This window comes from Pelobates fuscus, chromosome 5, assembly GCF_036172605.1.
Source record: "Pelobates fuscus isolate aPelFus1 chromosome 5, aPelFus1.pri, whole genome shotgun sequence".
NCBI classification, from domain to species: Eukaryota; Metazoa; Chordata; class Amphibia; order Anura; family Pelobatidae; genus Pelobates; species Pelobates fuscus.
This window is the reverse complement of record NC_086321.1, coordinates 261,946,595-261,967,352: the sequence shown is the minus strand read 5'-3', so window position 1 is coordinate 261,967,352 and position 20,758 is coordinate 261,946,595. Positions and strand designations below refer to the sequence as shown.

Sequence of the window (20,758 nt, the reverse complement as noted above, 5' to 3'; positions counted from 1 at the left end):
TAAGCTCTTTTAATAGCTTTGGGTGTATTCCATCAGGTCCCATTGACTTATTTGTCTTTACTTTTGACAGTTGAAATAGAACCTCTTCCTCTGTAAACTCACGTGTAATAAATGACTCATTTATCCTTTTTCTTAACTGAGGTCCCTTTCCTTCATTTTCATCTGTAAATACCGAACAAAAATATTCATTGAGGCAGTCAGCTAGACCTTTATCCTCATCTACATACCTTCCTTCTTTTGTTTTTAATCTAACTAATCCTTGTTTTACTTTTCTTTTCTCATTTATGTATCTAAAAAAGGTTTTGTCCCCCTTTTTTACTGACTGTGCTATTTTCTCTTCTGTGTGTGATTTGGAAGCTCTTATAACTTGCTTAGCCTCTTTCTGCCTAATCTTATAGGTCATTCTGTCTTCCTCACTCTGGGTTTTTTTATAATTACTAAATGCTAACTTTTTGTTTTTTACTATTTTGGCTACATCTGTGGAGTACCACAGTGGTTTCTTGAATTTTTTGCTTTTACTGACAAGCCTAATGCAATTTTCTGTTGCCTTCAGTAGTGCAACTTTTAAATAATCCCATTTCTTTTGGACTCCATTTAAATTGCTCCAGTCTGATAATGACTCCTTTACACATATTCTAATTTTGGAAAAGTCTGTTTTTCTAAAGTCTAAAACTTTTGTTTTTGTGTGGTGTGACTCAGTCACTGTTCTTATATTAAACCACACTGACTGATGATCACTGGATCCTAAACTTTCACCTACAGTAATATCTGATACCAAATCTCCATTTGTTAACACTAAATCTAGTATGGCCTCTTTACGAGTTGGCTCCTCAACGACTTGTTTTAGAGACAATCCCAGTAGGGAGTTTAGAATATGTGTGCTCCTGGCACAAGTAGCTATTTTTGTTTTCCAATTTACATCAGGAAGATTAAAGTCACCCATGATGATAACTTCCCCCTTCATTGTCATTTTAGCTATTTCTTCAACTAGTAGATTATCTAACTCTTCAATTTGTCCTGGGGGCCTATAAATCACACCTACACGAGTTACTGTGTGATTACCAAATTCTAACGTAACCCAAACTGACTCTATGTTCGCCTCACTAACCTTTATTAGGCTAGATTTTATGCTATTCTTTACATACAGGGCCACCCCTCCCCCTTTCTTGCCTTCCCTGTCTTTTCTATATAAAGAGTACCCTGGTATTGCTATGTCCCAGTCATTTTTCTCATTATACCATGTCTCAGTAACAGCGACTAAATCTACACTATCAGTTGCCATTATTGCCACAAGTTCATGGATCTTATTCCCTAAACTGCGAGCATTTGTAGACATGACTCTAAGCTTATCATTTTTTAACACACTTGCTACAGGCACCTTCTGTCCTTGTTTTGGGGGACAATTGGATTGATGTTTTATCACCCTTTTGCCCCCCCCTCCTAGTTTAAATACATCCTAGCAAAACCTCTGAACTGCTCACTGAGAACATTTGTTCCCTTTTGAGAAAGATGCAAACCATCTTTTGATGTGATATCGGGTGCAGAGGTCTGATGCTCATAGCCGGCTTACAATCGTCCACACACTGATGCTCCCATGCTGCAGGAGAGAACCCACCGTATCAGCGCTGAGATCGGGCGGGAATTTTGAAACTACTGAGAGCAGCGGCTACACAGCCTCTGATTTTACAAATGTGTATTTCGTGATATATTGGAAACAAATATCACAACTTGCTCAAGTAAGGGTTCCTATTTGGGGGGAAGGGTATCTTGTGATTTAATAAAACGGTTTTACACTATGAAAGTTTTCTTTTGTATCTTTTAAAGGTAAAAGCTACAGTGTATCTCCCATCTCAACACAGGATTAACCCCTTCAAGACTCCCTTATAAGACTATATGGACTCTTAAGCAAGTTTTTTATATATTTTTTGTGCATAAATCTAGACTACTGTGGGATTTAAGTGTTTCTATACATTTACTACTAAACTCACAGAGTTTTGTTTGATGGTTTTTTTGCACATTTTTATAGGTTGCCTCACTGTATAGGCTACCATATATAGCGCTGACATTTTTTATTTTCATATACTAGGGCATGATCATTAAGGAGTTTTGCTTTATGTCTAGCTGCTAACGTTTACACTATACCACTTTTATTATTTATTATTTACTATTTGTATCTTGTTTATATTTACTTTTTAAAAGGTGCGCTCTCCTGTATTTTACAAATTTTTTGCTTTTACTGACAAGCCTAATGCAATTTTCTGTTGCCTTCAGTAGTGCAGCTTTTAAATAATCCCATTTATTTTGGACTCCATTTAAGTTGCTCCAGTCTGATAATATGATGATGATATGAAGCATTTGGAATTCAGCTGATATCCAGGATTAGCAGACAGAGTAGGAAGTTATTAAATGAAAACATGGTTTTTCAAATAAAATAGAAAAAGAAACAAAAAAGAAAATGGGAAGAACAACAGTAAATGTGGAGGGGTTTGGTTAAATCATAGTTTAAACTCTCTGCTACTGGAGGTGTAACTCCTCTCCAGCCAGCTATTTGGGGCATCAGAAGCCAGCCTGGAACAAAAGTCCTGGACTATTAAATGTGAATTCTGTAAAAAATTGGAACCTGGTACCAGCATGCACAGCATACTGGTGCCAGACAAGCAAACGAGGCATGGCACGACACCTTCTATGCTGCCCATATCCTTCCCTCAGTCCACCTCATACTCGCTTCCTCATATCAGATCCAGCATCATCTTAACCCACTTTTGACAGCGTAATACTTGATTTTTGCACTGCCTCCATTTGTGAAGCCTGGCTGGCTTTGTTTATTCATCCATCCTGCTGAAGCCACTAGCTTGGGTTGAGATGTATGTAAAAATCAGTTTAGGTTGAAATTTGTGTGAGCTGATGATGCATGCACACACACTGCAACGCATTGAAGCTACACCAGAGACCCATCAGTAGGCCAGTGGCGGATCCAGAGCCTGACCTTGGGAGGGGCACTTGCAGATTATTTAGAGAAATAATCCAGACACAATACCCACTACAGCTCAGTGTAGTGGTTATGGTGCCAGTAGTGCCGGGACCCCCTTCCAGAGTAAGTAGTCAAACCGTTTAAGAACAGTTTGACAACTTACCTGCTTGGAAATGGGGCTGTAGTAGGGCATAGGAGCAGAGGTGTAGTGTGTGTGTGTTTGTGTAAGAAGGACTGTGTGAGTAGTGTGTGTGTGTGTGAAAGTTGCAGTGTGTACATGAGGATGTCAGTGTGTCCAGGGGGGCAGTGTGTGTGTGTGCATTGCAGTGTGAGTGGGGGGCAATGTATGTGTGTATGGGGGTAGTGTGTGTATGGAGGGAAGTTTGTGTGTATGGGGCAGTGTATGTGTGTGGGGGGCCAATGTGTGTGTAGGGTGTGTGTATTGGGGGCAGTGTATGTGGGCAATGTGTGTGTATGGGGGAAGTGTATGTATGTGGGGGCAGTGTATGTATGTGGGGGCAGTGTATGTGTATGGGGGAAGTGTATGTATGTGGGGAAGTGTATGTATGTGGGGGCAGTGTATGTATGTGGGGGCAGTGTGTGTGTATGGGGGCAGTGTATGTATGTGGGGGCAGTGTGTGTGTATGGGGGCAGTGTATGTATGTGGGGGCAATGTGTGTGTATGGGGGAAGTGTATGTATGTGGGGGCAGTGTGTGTGTATGGGGGCAGTCTATGTATGTGGGGGGCAATGTATGTGTGTGTAGGATATGTGTGTGATAAGGATGGGGGCTTTTTTTAATGTTTTTTTTTTTATTTGATAAAATGATTTTTTTAAATTTATTTAAAATATACATAATGTCCCTCCTCCCTTCTTATCTTTGTTTAGGGAGGAGGGGGACATTTCTCGATCCCTGGTGGTCTGGTGGGGAATCCCTGGTGGTCCATGTGATGAGAGTGAATTCTAGCCCCGGTCTCCAGGGCTAGAGTTCACTCTCGCAAAATCCAGAGCGTTGCCGTGGCAACGCTCCGTGCTCGCGAGAGAAGGACCTGGAGGAGCTGCAGACTGAGCTACCCCGGTCCTCTCTCTCTTCTCCCCTGCCGGCGGCCAGCAAATAGTGCCTGCGGACCGGAGAGGGAGATCTCTGATCTCCTCTCCAGTCCATGAAGGCACATTGCAAGGCTGGCGCTTGGAGAGCGCCAGCCCTACATTAGCCGGCAGGGGAGAGGGAGAACCTTGGATTCTCAGGGGGCGGGCAATTGCCCCATTCCCCCCCCCCCCCCCCCGGATCCGCCAGTGCAGTAGGCATGCTCTCATGCAGACAGACATCAGCATAGAGTCTATGCATATAGTCTGTCTGCCAGGAGGGACAAGGAGGATGATTTTAGCATTGATTTTCAAAGAAATCTTTATGTTTGCTCGCAATTTGGCTAGCTCAGTGTATATATGAAATATAATTTATGCAATGAGGAAAGGATTCCCTTTTTTTTTCCAGAAGTTTGGTCCTTAAGGGGGTTAAAGCCAAAAAGGTTAAGAGTGAAAGTGTTTGTCCCTTGTAATATAAGATTAGTGTGTTAATCAAAAAGGTTCAGGACAAGGCAGACATTCTATTTTTTTTTTTTGTATATAGCAATGAAGAATCTTTGACTGTAGATTTTTCAAATACCTATTGCAAACGCCTTAAAGCAAACATGTTATGAGGTAACACAGATTAAAGTGCTACAGAAATTAAAGTAAGTTACTATAAATAAAGCCCCAAGGCCAGATGGTATTCAGCCATGAGTACCTAGGGAGCTTAGTGTAGAAATATCCATACCACTGGTTTCAAACTTACAGGATTGTTTTCTTTCAGGAATCGTACCAGAGGACTGAAGGAAAGCTGATTCAGTTCTCTATATTTAAAAGGGTTCAAAAGCTCAACCCAGAAACTACAGACCTGTGTGCTTAACATAGAGGCCGTAAAGGGATCATTAAGGAATCATTTTGAACAACATCATCAGTAGGAATCAACATGGTTTTCTGAAATATAAGTCAAGCTAATTTTATTGGAATCTACGAAAAAGTAAGTAGATATATAGATCAGGGAATTCCAGTGAATGTGAACAACTTGGATTTTGTTAAGGTATATGGTACAGTTCCACACAAAGGGATAACATAAAATCTGAAATCAGTTTAAAGGACGAATCATGTTTTTGGATAAAATGTTGGCCTAAATAATAATTTGGAAAGTGAAGAAAAATAAAAAGTGGGTTTCTCTCCTGGGTCAACTTATTTTTACTATGTTTGTAAATGATTTTTAATAAGGTATTGAAATGTGTTGGTGTTTGTAGATAACATAAAACTGCACATACAGATGACTACCATCATGAATTCTTCAAATCCCTGAAGTGGTCATGGTGGTTGGAGTAACCCTTTAAGATAGTATTGGAAGTTATGTCACTTCATAAAATAACCAAATGATGTATTTAACCCAAAATCACAAAATCTTCACATTCAAAAAGAAACAGTAACTCTACTTTTAATTTTACCTGTGAATCCAGATAAACACTGGCACTGGTAATAACCAACATGATCATAGCAAATCCCATTGTTCTTGCATGGTGTGCTATGGCATTCATCAATGTCTATTTCACATTTTGCTCCTAAAATACACGGGGAAAATGCATAAGTTAATCACAGCTGAAAATTAAGACTCCATAAAGTTAATTTAAGAATACACCATTTGCAAAATGTGCTGTGCAAATATACAATTCATCAATGTTAGGAGCCTCATGGTGCACTTAATTAGTGTTATGGCTCCAATAATAATCATAACTATAGGCATTTATGACATTGTGACTAGTTTTATCTTCAAATCACATCGAAATGCTAGTAATTATTTTGTGTGTTTTTTATACCAAATATGTGTTTTGTTGTGATAGATGTAAATGGAGACTTGGATATTATATGGCACAAGAAGAAAGACTTATTTAATTATAACAACCCAATAAATCTGTCAGCGTCCCTCTCTAGAGGCCAATTCCTACTGATGACATCACTAAAACTGTTTGTGGCTACTGTTTGTAGCCGTCTGTTACTTACATAAAAAATGAATTAAAAAGAGCAATGTTTATTCCTATGACAAGCTGCAGTTCTCTCAGTGTATTTCCCCTAGTTTACACTAATTATTTTAATTCATTCATTCATTTTATTTCATTCATCTGATATCATAATAAATATTTTAAAGAAACACTTTGCATAAAACTCTGGCAATGAAAATAACTAAAGTCTGTGAGCATGACATTTTTACTTTTTATTTTTTATTATAGCCTACAGTCATTGATATTAATTTTTGAAGTTATTGATCTACGTATTATACATTTAGCACTGTGTTCTGAGATTAAAAAATGATACCGGGCTCTGTCTGGAAACATACATTTTGCCAAATAACTCACTTCCCATACTGTTTGAGAAACGGTTAAGCAATAGCTTGCTTGAAGTTTGTGAGCATTGAAGGCATGGTATGACTAATCTGCATCAATTAATTCATGTGATACATATGATGAATCAGTGTAAAGCTAAAGGACTGAGGAAGTATGGGATGGCAGAGGACATGATGAGGAAGAGAAAGATATGGTAAGCTTGTCTACACTCTCAGCATTTAGAGTGGGTTGTGCTGTCTATATATATCAGAATGATGAATACTCTAAAGTATTTTTGTGTTAACACAGCCATTTTATATCAAAAAGTGATTGCAACACTACAAAGAAGCACATTGGTTCTATGCTCTAACACAGTTGATGTATATGAGCACTTATTAAAGTGCAAGTGTTATATTGACTGACTGTGCTAAAAAAAAATTAATATCTTATCTGCTACCACTGTCATGTGCAATTCTCCAAAAATCCAAAAACTTTTTTTTTCTCTTAAAGGGACACTCCAGACACCCAGACCACTTCTGCTCATTGGAGTGGTCTGGGTGCCAACTCCCACTACCCTTAACCCTGCAACTGTAATTATTGCAGTTTTTCATAAACTGCAATATTTATATTGCAGGGTTAACTCCACCTCTAGTGGCTCTCTATTAGACAGCCACTAGAGGTCACTTCCTGGGTTCTAGCACAGGTTTCCTGTGCTAGAGCGTCGCTGGACGTCCTCACGCTGTGTGAGGACCTCCAGCGTCGCTCAAAACCCCATAGGAAAGCATTGAAATGATTTTTCAATGCTTTCCTATGGGGAGACGTAATGCGCATGCGCGGAATTTCCGCGCATGCGCATTAGGTCTCCTCGGCCGGTGAGCGAGATTAGTCTCGCCCACCGGCCGACGTAATCACTAGGAGGAGCGTCGCGGAGGCGGAGACAGCGGCGAGGGACATCGCCGCTGTCCCAGGTAAGTCACTGAAGGGGTTTTCACCCCTTCAGTAACCGGGGATTGGTGGGTGGGAGGGAGAGGGACCCTCCAGTGCCAGAAAAACGGATCGTTTTTCTGGCACTGGAGTTTCCCTTTAAAGGTATACACAACATTGGATGTTCAAGGATATGTCAAAATTCGGTGTGTATATATATATATATTTATTCCTTGTTTGCACTAGGTGTACAATTGAGTTTTTTGCACATATGTAAGTGCTCCACTGAATCTGGTACAAAAAACTATGTTCTGGACTCTTCTACAATCGTGCTTTAGACAGCAATGGCAAATGGCCTCGCCTTGCGTGCTGATATAATTACTCCGTATGGCTTTTGCAAAGTCCATATTAGATCTTTCCAAACTAAGCTTTATGTTTAGATGTAAAGTACAATTTCTAGTCTTTTATCTTTTTGCTGAGTCTTGTCTTTGGTAAATATGAAGTAACGTGGAAAAATGTGCAATCTAGCAGCAAACTGGAGTTATTAACTAAACAAAATTGCATCACACCGAATTCTGTAGGGCAAAATGAAGGCCACAACAGCCAAGCTGTGACAATAGCTGAGTTTGAGGATTTTCCATTCCCCAATCATCTATTTTTGGCAAATGTTGCCAATTGGAATTCAATTTTGAGTTTAATGAATGTATTCTGCAGAACCAAGTGACCTCTATTCCAAAATATCAGCTCTACACCACTACAAGCGTACATGCTCCTTTACTTATGGTAAGTGTTTTTTTATTATTTATTATTATAATTATAGAATACTATATTTTCTGTATGTAACCTGGTTGTTTAGGTGATGTGTGTGCGTGTGTATGTATCAACTTCATCTCCCATTACATTTGTCTATATTATGTCTATAATGTTACCTGTGTAGCCTTTCAGACATGTGCAAATATATCCACTTCCGACTTGTTTGCAAGTTCCACTGTTCTGACATGGGTTCAGGAAGCACTCATTGAATATCTGTGTAAACACAAACAAATTATAATCTGCTATAATCTTGAGTGATATACTATACTAAACACACATATATGCATCATTTCAATTACCATCTAAATTACTTAATTTACCCACACAACAGAACCCGTAGCATGCTAGTACAGGATATTGTAGAAAACCATTCTGACTTGAAGGACTAAATAAAGATATTTTTTAATTACGAATAAAAATATAAAGATTTAATAGGTCAACAGGAATTCAGCAGTTAAAAACTTCAAAAATATCTGCTACAGAAAAAATATAATAACCAACTAATATTATAACTTACCAATAAAACAACCAATAAACAGACAACAAAAAATACACTTAAAATAGCATAAATCCACTCATTAATCTTGCAACTACAATAGTTTAATTGTAGAGAATATTGCAAATTGTTTTGAGAGAAAGGTGTATTTATCAGTATCAAAAAATAAAAATGGGAAATTCTTGTTCGTTTTAATGATTGCACAGAACAAATAAGTAAACTATAATTTTTCTACTTTGTTGCGGACTTCATCCCAATAACACCTCTCTTCACTACAAAGCATTTTTTTTTTTAATCTTAGCATTACTTTTATTTGAAATATTGGATAAGCAACTAGCTAGCATATATATATATATATATATATATATATATAGTAAAAAAGCAATTCGATTCATGGAATGCTTTTCATATATAAATGGAAATTAAAATGATTTAAACAGACACAATTTAAACGTTTCATATATTTGATTATTGACACAAATACGATGAACTAGAAAATGTTTTAAACATTTGCATCCATTTGCATCCATTTCTTGCAATATTTCAAAGAGGCGCAAACTAACATAAAGACGAATATTCATAATTTTGGTAGTGAAAGTTTCAACAAAGAAAAACATAGAAATGTAATAATACATTTTAGTTCACATAACTAAAGTAGAAGAAATTCTATATTAATATTGCACTGTTTTTGAGAGCAACCTTTGTATGTAAAACACTCCTTCATAGACATAGACATAGTTGGTCTAAAGAAAATGAGAGACAAACTGATTTGATTGACAAACTTTCTATCATATCATCAGCTCTATTTAGGAACACACATTATTTCAATAAACTTTGCACATATAGGAACAGTATATCGTAACAACTCATGGATGTTGGGCTAAGGTAACATCCCCAGGAAGTACTTGGAAACCAGAATAATCTGAATGTACCTTTCCTGGTTGTATATTTTGTTATTATATCTTCATAAACATATTCAATATATCACTAGTGCTAGGTTGACATGTACTGTAGCATGTCTTCTACTGTCTTAGGCTGTTCATTAATGTTTAGTTTATTGTTAAAGTGTGCTAAGAGAACCATTGTTTAACATTTTGACATATAGCTGTGGTGCTCAAATAAGGAAAAATGTTTACTGTTTAATTAATTATTCTAGTAAAAGAACTGTACTTCTGTAAAAGTAGAGAAACAGAATTAACATAGTAACATGATTTATTTTATTACAGTTTTTTCCATGAAATAGCTAATTGTGCATTTCAGTCACATCAGTGACATATAAATATATTACCATAGATTTTGTTTTTTTAAATCCATTATATTCTACCTTTCACACTGCTATTGATCCAAAAGAAAAATAATTACCATCACAAAAAACTGATTTCCAAAAGGAAAGATTACAAAAATCCATCGTCTCCAAACTTGCTTTCAGTATTTTTTCTGAACCAGCAAGCTATTAAGAATTCCTCTCTAAACTATTAGAATACAGTGTCTACTGTGCTATAAAAACATCCAGGCATTTTAAAGGTGTCTATAAAAGGTGATCAAATAACCTATATAGACAGAAAGCCCTATATTTTCATATGTAAACTGAACAAAATTATAAATGCAACACTTTTGTTTTTGCCCCCATTTTTCATGAGCCGAACTCAAAGATCTAAGACTTTTTCTATGTACACAAAAGGCCTATTTTTCTCAAATATTGTTCACAAATATGTCTAAATCTGTGTTAGTGAGCACTTCTCCTTTGCTGAGATAATCCATCCACCTCACAGGTGTGGCATATAAAGATGGTGATTAGACAGGATGATTACTGCACAGGTGGGCCTTAGGCTGGCCACAATAAAAGGCCACTGTAATGTGTGCAGTTTTACTGTACTGCGGAAGTCCGGGGGGGGGGCAAAAAACAGTCAGTATCTGGTCTGTCCACCATTTGCCTCGGGCAGTGCAACACACATCTCCTTTGCATAGAGTTGATTAGGTTGTTGATTGTGGCCTGTGGAATGTTGGTCCACTCCTCTTCAATGGCTATGCGAAGTTGCTGGATATTGGCAGAACATGGAACACGGTGTCGTATACACCGATCCAGAGCATCCCAAACATGCTCAATGGGTGACATCGGTGAGTATGCTGGCCATGCAAGAACTGGGATGTGTTCAGCTTCCAGGAATTGTGCACAGATCCTTGCAACATGGGGCCGTGCATTATCATGCCGCAACATGAGGTGATGGTCGTGGATGAATGGCACAACAATGGGCCCTAGGATCTTATCACGGTATCTCTGTGCATTCAAAATGCCATCAATAAAATACGCCTGTGCTCGTTGTCCATAACATACACCTGCCCATGGGCCACTCGATCCACCCCACCACCACCATGGGCCACTCGATCCACAACGCTGATATCAGCAAACCACTCACCCACACAACGCCATACATGCTGTCTGCCATCTGCCCTGTACAGTGAAAACCCTGATTCATTGGTGAAGAGAACACCTCTCCAAAGTGCCAGACACCATCCAAAGTAAGCAATTGCTCACTCAAGTCGGTTACGATGACGAACTGCAGTCAGGTCGAGACCATGATGAGGATGGCAAGCATGTAGATGAGGTTCCCTGAGGCTGTTTATGACAATTTGTGCAGAAATTATTTGGTTATGCAAACTGATTGATGCAGCAGCTGATCGTGTGGCTGGTCTCAGACGATCTTGGAGGTGAAGATGCTCGATGTGGAGGTCCTGGGCTGGTGTGGTTACATGTGGTCTGCGTTTGTGAGGCGGGTTGGATGTACTGCCAAATTCTCTGAAACACCTTTGGAGACGGCTTATGGTATAGAAATGAACTTTAATTCATGGGCAACTGCTTTGGTGGACATTCCTGCAGTCAGCATGCCAATTGCACGCTCCCTCAAAACTTGCAACATCTGTGGCATTGTGCTGTGTGATAAAATTTTTTAGAGTAGCCTTTTATTGTGGCTAATCAGCATCTTGATATGCCACACCTGTGAGGTGGATGGATTATCTCGGCAAAGGAGAAGTGCTCACTAACGCAGATTTAGACAGATTTTTAACCATATTTGAGAGAAATAGGCCTTTTGTGTACATAGAAAAAGTCTTAGCTCTTTGAGTTCAGCTCATGAAAAATGGGGGCAAAAACAAATGTTGTTATAATTTTGTTCAGTGTATTATTAACCTTTGCTCAAGTCTAGGTGCATCAGGAAAAGTCCTTTCTACAGTCCTTTTTACATCTTCCATCACAACAAATAATTTACTAATGCTGACTTTAAGTTTTAATTTGGAAAAAATTTAAATATTTTTTGCTCATAAAGCTTTGCCTGTCCTCCCTCCCATCTCCACACAGTAGCAACTAGGAAGATGACAAAGAAGAGAGGTCTATGAACACACAAAGCACATTACAGGACTAGGTTCTTCAAGTATTCTTGGCCAATTTTAAGCTTTCCCTTGCAACTATCTGCACTCTTTCTTTAATCCAGTTTTCATACCAATTAGATTTTCCAAGCATGTGTCTTTAATTTGTAAACTAGCTTTATATGTAGTTCGTTACAAAATGTGTTACTAAAAACTAATTAGAGTAAGTCCAATAGAACTCAATTTAGTATTTTCTTTTTTTAAAATAATCATTTGCATTTTAATTAAAAATCTTTGCAGTCATTTGCCCTGATATTTTGACTATTATTTTATTTTTGGCTATTTATTTTATTAGTTCAGCTTAAATGCTCTTTCGCAAATATGTTATTTGTTTATAATGACATTGACCCATCCAATACATTCCAATTTTTTTTAAATTCCCTAGCTAACTTTTCTGCTGAACGAAACTGCTTTCATATTTCCTTTTTTATATTTAATTTCTAAGGGTATATATTGATAAGTATATTTTTTGTAAGTTTAAAGATATTTTAATTATATTTTTTCAACAATAGGGACCTGAAACCCCCACACAGACTCCCCCCCTCCCCCTCCTATTTCTTCTAATAGTGTTGCATAAAATGGATCTCTGTCTTGCACACTATTTAAAATGTATTGCTAAATTGAAAGAGAATAATCCAAATCCATGCATCACAAGCACTTGTTTATAAAACAGAATAAGTATTTAATTTATCAAGGCAAATATATATTTGTAAAAATCATACAGTTCATTTAAATTATTTTTCACTTTTTTCTGAGCTCTCTTTAAGTCTGATAAGACTGAAGTTTAACATTAAAATAATAAAACTTGCTATTATAAGGCGCACGCAGACATACTATATGCCCCACTCATATTGACGTTTAACGCCATAAAAGAGGATCACCCACTCCCCAAGCAATCCCTGGCAGCGCACATCACTATTATCCCAAAGGAAGGAAAGGATAGGGAACACTGCGGAAGCTACCGCCCTATTTCCCTAATAAACAGCGACCTCAAACTCTTGACTAAAATACTAGAGAATAGACTACAATCATATATACCCACTCTGATACACCCAGACCAGGTGGGGTTTGTACAAGGGAGGGAGGCGCGAGAAAACACCATGCGCACCCTCACATTGATGCATAGAGGTGCGCGCACTGCCGGTGGCCTTCTCCTGCTATCCACGGACGTGGAGAAGGCCTTCGACAGGGTAGGTTGGAAATACTTATTCCGGACCCTCGCCCACATAGGCCTGGGCCCGGGTATCAGGGGTTGGATAGAAGCTCTGTATGCGCAACCATCCGCGCAGGTGATTGTAAATGGGGCCCCCTCGGAACCATTCGATATACTAAACGGTACACGTCAGGGATGTCCCCTGTCACCGATCCTCTTGTCTTAGCCCTGGAGCCACTACTGGTGGCCATTAGAAACAACCCGGACATAACGGGGATGAGGACGGGGCCGACCCACCACAAGGTAGCGGCATATGCCGACGACCTACTATTCTACGTGACTAATCCCGAAATATCACTCCCAAACATACTTAAAACATTACAGGAATACGGGCGACTCTCTAATCTGAAAATCAATTTGAACAAATCATTCATACTAAACATAAGCGTCCCTGAACGACGGGCGGAACCCCTGCGCCAACACCACTCGATCCAATGGGCGACTCAGAAGCTCAAATACCTAGGAGTCTGGTTGACAAGGAAGGCAGGGGACCTATTTAAAGCAAACTTTACTGACCTACTAACGAAAATGAGCACAGAGATGCAGGAATGGGCACACCCCCATATATCATGGTTAGGCCGCATTCAGGTGGTAAAAATGAACTTCCTACCGCGCCTGCTCTACCTGTTTCAGGCTATCCCAATACAGATCCCACGCACATATTTTGCTACGCTACGTACAGCCATAATTCAATATGTGTGGAATGGGAAAAAACCCAGAGTCAACCATGCTCTTCTAACGCAGCCAAAGGACAGAGGTGGTCTGGCATTGCCGGACTTCACTCTGTACTACAGGGCATGCCACTTTCTACGGATAGTGGAATGGACCAAATCAGGCACACAAAAACTATGGAAGCAGGTGGAGGAACATGAGGCGGGAATTCCGGTCGCAGTGCTGCCGTGGCTGCCACCTGAGATATCGACAGGGCACGCAACACACTCCCCATACACAAAAGCGACTCTATGGGAATGGAACCATGCCAAAGGGAAGCACGGTCTTACCACTTATCCCACCCCCCTACTACCTCTCACTTATAATCCCGACTTCCCCCCCGGAACAGACCCAAGAGCATTCAAGGACCTAATCCAAGACCCTCTACCCAGACTCACACACGTACTCACACCTAGAGGCCCCAAGACCATAGACGACTTACGTGGACAATCAGAACACACCTTCTTAACACACCTCAAATACAGGCAAATTAGGAGCTACATAACCTCCCTCCCTCAGGGTCCCATACTGACAAGGGCAACCACCGCTTTCGAGAATCTCTGCATGGACCCCCACCCACTGACACATGGAATATCCGTCCTATACACCCTCCTACTAACACTTACGCCAGTAGAACAACCACGATTTATGGGGAAATGGGAGACAACACTAGGCCACACAATGGATAAAGATGAATGGGAAAAAATTTGCTACCTCACACACCACTGTTCAAGCTTTAGTAAGACACAGGAAACGGCGTACAAGCTATTGACCCACTGGTACTACACACCCGCAACACTACACGCATGAATCCCGACACATTCCCCCCTATGCTGGAGGTGCGAAAAGGAACAGGGCACTCTCCTACATATATGGTGGGAATGCAACAAGATTACCTCATTCTGGAAAACCATACACCAAATCATTTGCCAATACACAGACGATCCGCCACCTTTCACCCCGGCAGCAATGCTGCTACATCACACCCAGATCACTAAGAACGCATACAAAAGATCGCTCACTATCCGCATTCTGAATATAGCCAAGTTACTGATACCCCAATTCTGGAAGCAACCAGTCACTCCTCCCCTCAAGATATGGTTCACACAAATGGAGGAACTCAGATCCCTTGAGGAACTCCACAACACAGCAAATGACACCTTCCAAAAATACCTCAATACATGGACACACTGGATACTAAATTCTACCACATCAGATTTCCAAGAGATGATTATATCTCTACCAAATTCTTAATATGCAACAGCCCTACGAACACAGACCGCAGGAGGGAACGAATCCCCAACACTGGGATACCTCACCACTACTCCAAAATGCTGAGACTGGGACCCCGACCCCCACCTAGATAGAAGGGTGAGAACCCACACACATATTGACCCCACACATACCACCAAAGAGAGGGTTAAACCCGGGACGTCCTCAAGACAGACGGGACATATAACCCCGGACAGACAAGGTAGTGAGGGGATGGGACACACATCCAACAGGAAACTCAGACCTCTGCCATAGCAGAGAACAGGAGACACATAACTCATACCTAGGAAGAGAGACGAAACACGTAAGAAACGAACGCCAAAGACAGGGCCTCAGAACGGAGGAAGCTCGGACCCCGGCAGTCTCGGAACCCGCCACACGCTACAAATAGATGAGGGCCAAACAATACAGACACACACACACACAGACATAATACAAAGGACATGAGATACAACTACTAATGAGGGTAAATGCGTTCACTGATTTAAGAAGCTGGGACAAACTAGGGTTGAGAACCCAGAGCCTACACACAGTTCTAAAGTGAACCAAAATGTTATATAAGCCAAAAGGCAACAGTTTATATGTACTTCGCAAGGGTCCTGCGAGTCCCTACTACATAGAGGCGCATGTGCCCTTGAAACACTGTGAATTTATACAACTGATGATACTACCTATTGAAAGTTTTTACGGAGACCTGCGAGTCTCGACATGCTACTTACCATATGTTGAAAAAATTATTGGAAAATAATAAAAATCATATTTACAAAAAAAAAAAAATAATAAAACTATAAAAACAATAATATTACAATGGGAATTTTATAATGCAGTAAACAGTTGCCCTTTGTTTTAAGCTTGCAAAACTTTGCTTCACTATTCTTGTGGAGAAGAAAGTTGTATTCAATAAAAGTTATGCATACCTCTTTGTTTCTTTCTGTTCTAAGAGAGCTGGAAATGAGGGGGACATTTTAGATTTTATGGTTGTTATTACCACAGGGACCTCAGCAGAACTTAAATTATATTAGATTTATGCAGTAACTTTAATTTGACCTGGAATTTGTCTGAATTTTGGAGAGTTCCATAACTACAAAGCTCTATATGGATGTATACAAATGCAGAAAGAAAAGTCCTGCGCTCACTCCCATCACTGGGCGGCAGCAAATGACTACAGTACACATCAGCCCCAATAAATAGTAAAAACCAAAGAAAAACAAGTTACCTGCGCTCTCTCCTTAATCCCTATGTATTTTTAAACAAATGGAGGTTTTTTAGTTACCTCCAATGGCCATGAGAGGATGAGCCCACCTGCCAACGTCAAGGCAGACCCCGCAAGGTGAATGGTTAGAGTTAGGACCCACCTAGGGGGGCTTGCCTTGACGTTGGCAGGTGGGCTCATCCTCTCATGGCCATTGGAGGTAACTAAAAAACCTCCATTTGTTTAAAAATACATAGGGATTAAGGAGAGAGCGCAGGTAACTTGTTTTTCTTAGTTTTTTTACTATATATTGGGGCTGATGTGTACTGTAGTCATTTGCTGCCGCCCAGTGATGGGAGTGAGCGCAGGACTTTTTTTTCTGCATTTGTATCCATTTTTTGTATTACTCAGCCTTGTTACAATGCAGCCGCCCATCCCATGTGTTCCCTATTAAGGGTTAATCATGTATAGGGGTGTATATAAAAAATACCCCTTTCTGTCTCATTAGAGATTTTTGCCAGAGGCTCAAGGAAGCAAGGTGAATGGTTAGAGTTAGGACCCACCTAGGGGGGTCTGCCTTGACGTTGGCAGGTGGGCTCATCCTCTCCTGGCCATTGGAGGTAACTAGAAAACCTCCATTTGTTTAAAAATACATAGGGATTAAGGAGAGAGCGCAGGTAACTTGTTTTTCTTAGTTTTTTTACTATATATTGGGGCTGATGTGTACTGTAGTCATTTGCTGCCGCCCAGTGATGGGAGTGAGCGCAGGACTTTTTTTTCTGCATTTGTATCCATTTTTTGTATTACTCAGCCTTGTTACAATGCAGCCGCCCATCCCATGTGTTCCCTATTAAGGGTTAATCATGTATAGGGGTGTATATAAAAAATACCCCTTTCTGTCTCATTAGAGATTTTTGCCAGAGGCTCAAGGAAGCAAGGTGAATGGTTAGAGTTAGGACCCACCTAGGGGGGTCTGCCTTGACGTTGGCAGGTGGGCTCATCCTCTCCTGGCCATTGGAGGTAACTAGAAAACCTCCATTTGTTTAAAAATACATAGGGATTAAGGAGAGAGCGCAGGTAACTTGTTTTTCTTAGTTTTTTTACTATATATTGGGGCTGATGTGTACTGTAGTCATTTGCTGCCGCCCAGTGATGGGAGTGAGCGCAGGACTTTTTTTACTGCATTTGTATCCATTTTTTGTATTACTCAGCCTTGTTACAATGCAGCCGCCCATCCCATGTGTTCCCTATTAATGGTTAATCATGTATAGGGGTGTATATAAAAAATACCCCTTTCTGTCTCATTAGAGATTTTTGCCAGAGGCTCAAGGAAGCAAGGTGAATGGTTAGAGTTAGGACCCACCTAGGGGGGTCTGCCTTGACGTTGGCAGGTGGGCTCATCCTCTCCTGGCCATTGGAGGTAACTAGAAAACCTCCATTTGTTTAAAAATACATAGGGATTAAGGAGAGAGCGCAGGTAACTTGTTTTTCTTTGGTTTTTACTATTTATTGGGGCTGATGTGTACTGTAGTCATTTGCTGCCGCCCAGTGATGGGAGTGAGCGCAGGACTTTTCTTTCTGCATTTGTATCCATTTTTTGTAATACTCAGCCTTGTTACAATGCAGCCGCCCATCCCATGTGTTCCCTATTAAGGGTTAATCATGTATAGGGGTTTATATAAAAAATATCCCTTTCTGTCTCATTAGAGATTTTTGCCAGAGGCTCAAGGAAGCTAGATGAATGGTTAGAGTTAGGACCCACCTAGGGGGGTCTGCCTTGACTTTGGCAGGTGGGCTCATCCTCTCATGGCCATTGGAGGTAACTAAAAAACCTCCATTTGTTTAAAAATACATAGGGATTAAGGAGAGAGCGCAGGTAACTTGTTTTTCTTTGTTTTTTTTCTATATGGATGTATCACGAGCAAATTAAACAGACAAGCGTGTTTGTTTGTTTCATGACTCATAATTCCTAAAGTGCCGCCAAAAAAAAAGATTGATGCATTCTATTCACAGATCAAGTGAAAAGTGACCAACAGAAGGAAAAACAAAACAAAAACAAGAGCAGTAAAAATAATAAAATCTATATTTCTATATTGATATACAATATATTTAATACAAAACCTATATAAATATAGATTTTTACTCCTTCTTTTTTCCTTCTATTGGATACTTCTTCTCACTCTGATCCAAATGTCATAAACATTATCATTTCTGTGTTCTGCAATATATATATCATGTATATATTTTGCACAGTTTGGCTCTTTGTCACACCCTTTTTGTTTGTCTAAATCTTTTAATATTTTTCCAAATCATTTATATGGATGAAAATCATCTGTGCCGAACTGCCATATGAAAAAAATGTGAAGTACCCAAAGAATTTTTTTTATATACAAATTGATTTGACCAAACCACATTTTCTGCAAACTGATTCAGCCAAACCAAAATGTCTGCCATGTACAAGTCTTGAACTTTTAAATGTCTTGGATTGGTCCTTTCAGATGAAGATTCATATCCACAAACGGTTTTATTTGAAAAGCTCCAACAGGGTTATTTCAAATTCAAGGTAAAAATAACTGAACTGCATACATTCTCTAACTCTGCTATGCTTCCAGATCAGATATTCTTGCCTTCAATTAGAAATTCACTTTGATTTCTCACTTTAGTGAAAAATCCGGTAAGTTTACTTACAATAATTTATTTGTCCATGTCCAAGATCCAATCAACTGTCCTGAATTCACTTGGAACCAATCTTTTTATTCACTAAAAAATAGTTTAAAACTCTATATACAAATTATCAGTATACTATTAATAATGTTTCCTAGGTGATAGTATCACAATTATACTCATATTCAATTTGTTTCCTAGGTAACAGTATCGTGATTATATTCATAGACAATTGAATCTATGTGCGATAAGCTCTCCTTAGTTACAATGGTACAAAATAATGTTTAGATTGTTGGTGATGTTTTGTTTCAGTGTACCATTAATATTATTTCCTAGGTAGTAGTGTCACAATTGTACTTATATGCAATTAAATCTGTAATCGTGCGGTAGGGTCTCCATATTTGCATTTATACAGAATTGTGTCTAGATTGTTGGGTATAATGCAAAATAAAGCCTAAATTGTTTAAAGTAATGCGTTTGTAAGGAAAAGGTCTTCCTGTTTGTAATGGTACAGAATAGTACCTAGGTTGTTTGCTGATACAATTACATCTGTCCTCGTTTGCTCAGGTCTATCTGTTATTTGTTGATTTTCGATCAAAGATACATATACATTCGTTTCCATGTAAAGAGCATTTAGTGTGAATAAGGAGATTTACAGGGAAGAGATGGAGTAATTATTTTTAGACTACTTGATCGATATTATTGTAGTTGTGTTGCTATATTGCTCTGAAGATCGATGGTGTGTTCACACATAATAAACGCTTTTGCTTTTGTCTTGACAGTATCTCAGAGCCAGAAGAAATTGCTCAAATAACGAGTCTTTCCTAGTGGAGGCAAACAAATTAAGAACAAGATTCAAGGATAAAGTATACCCTAATAGAATTCTGACAAAAGCATTTCAAAGGGCTCCGTCACTGGATAGAGGTCCAAGCTTACGATCAACTAGACCCACAGTTTCAAATCAAATGATTAGATGTATTGGAACATTCGACCAACACTGGGAACCTATCAGAAAAAAATTCTCCCAACACTGGACAATTCTACAGATGACATAGACATTGACCCAAAAACAATAGAATATCCCAATATCACGGCTCGCAGGTCTAGAAATCTAGGGGATATGCTATTGCATAACCACTTGGAAAGTGAACCTTCCCCTCAAAGTTGGCTTACCAAAACAATTGGAGTATATAGGTGTGCCCATTGCAAAGCCTGTAAGTTTGTCAAACCAACCAAAACTGTAAGAAGTGAAAGAACTAAGAAGGAGTTAATCATTTTATCAACTGTAGTTCCACACGGGTTATTTATGTAATCACCTGCGCGTGTGGTCTACAATACATAGGCAAAGCATATCAAGAATTTAGAAGACAAATTTTACAACATATTAATTCTGTCAATAACTTTAACCTTATCACTCCCATAGCAAACCCCGTCAGGAACTTCCATGATGATAATTCAAACCATCTAACCTTTCAAGCATTAGAACAAGTCACCCTTAACTCTAGGAAAGGCAATTTTAATCTAATACTATTACAGAAAGAGTCCAAATGGATTTATGAATTCCAGACACAAACACCTAGGGGCCTTAACAAGGAATTCAATTTCACTCCCTGCATACATCAATAGACTCTGGATGGATAAATATGAATTGCTTAATGTAAACGTATCTAAATGTAACT

At 39.2% G+C, this 20,758-nt stretch overlaps 1 protein-coding gene across 1 annotated transcript in view; it reads right to left on the bottom strand.

Annotated features, from left to right (window-relative positions):
- SVEP1 (sushi, von Willebrand factor type A, EGF and pentraxin domain containing 1) overlaps window positions 1-20,758 on the bottom strand; it is a 334,296-nt gene that overhangs the window by 134,237 nt on the left and 179,301 nt on the right. The window contains exons 21-22 of the mRNA XM_063455268.1: window positions 8,225-8,321; window positions 5,499-5,612 (exon numbers count right to left, since the gene is read on the bottom strand). Of these exons, the coding sequence (XP_063311338.1) occupies window positions 5,499-5,612; window positions 8,225-8,321 (211 nt within the window). The remainder of the gene's footprint in view (window positions 1-5,498; window positions 5,613-8,224; window positions 8,322-20,758) is intronic.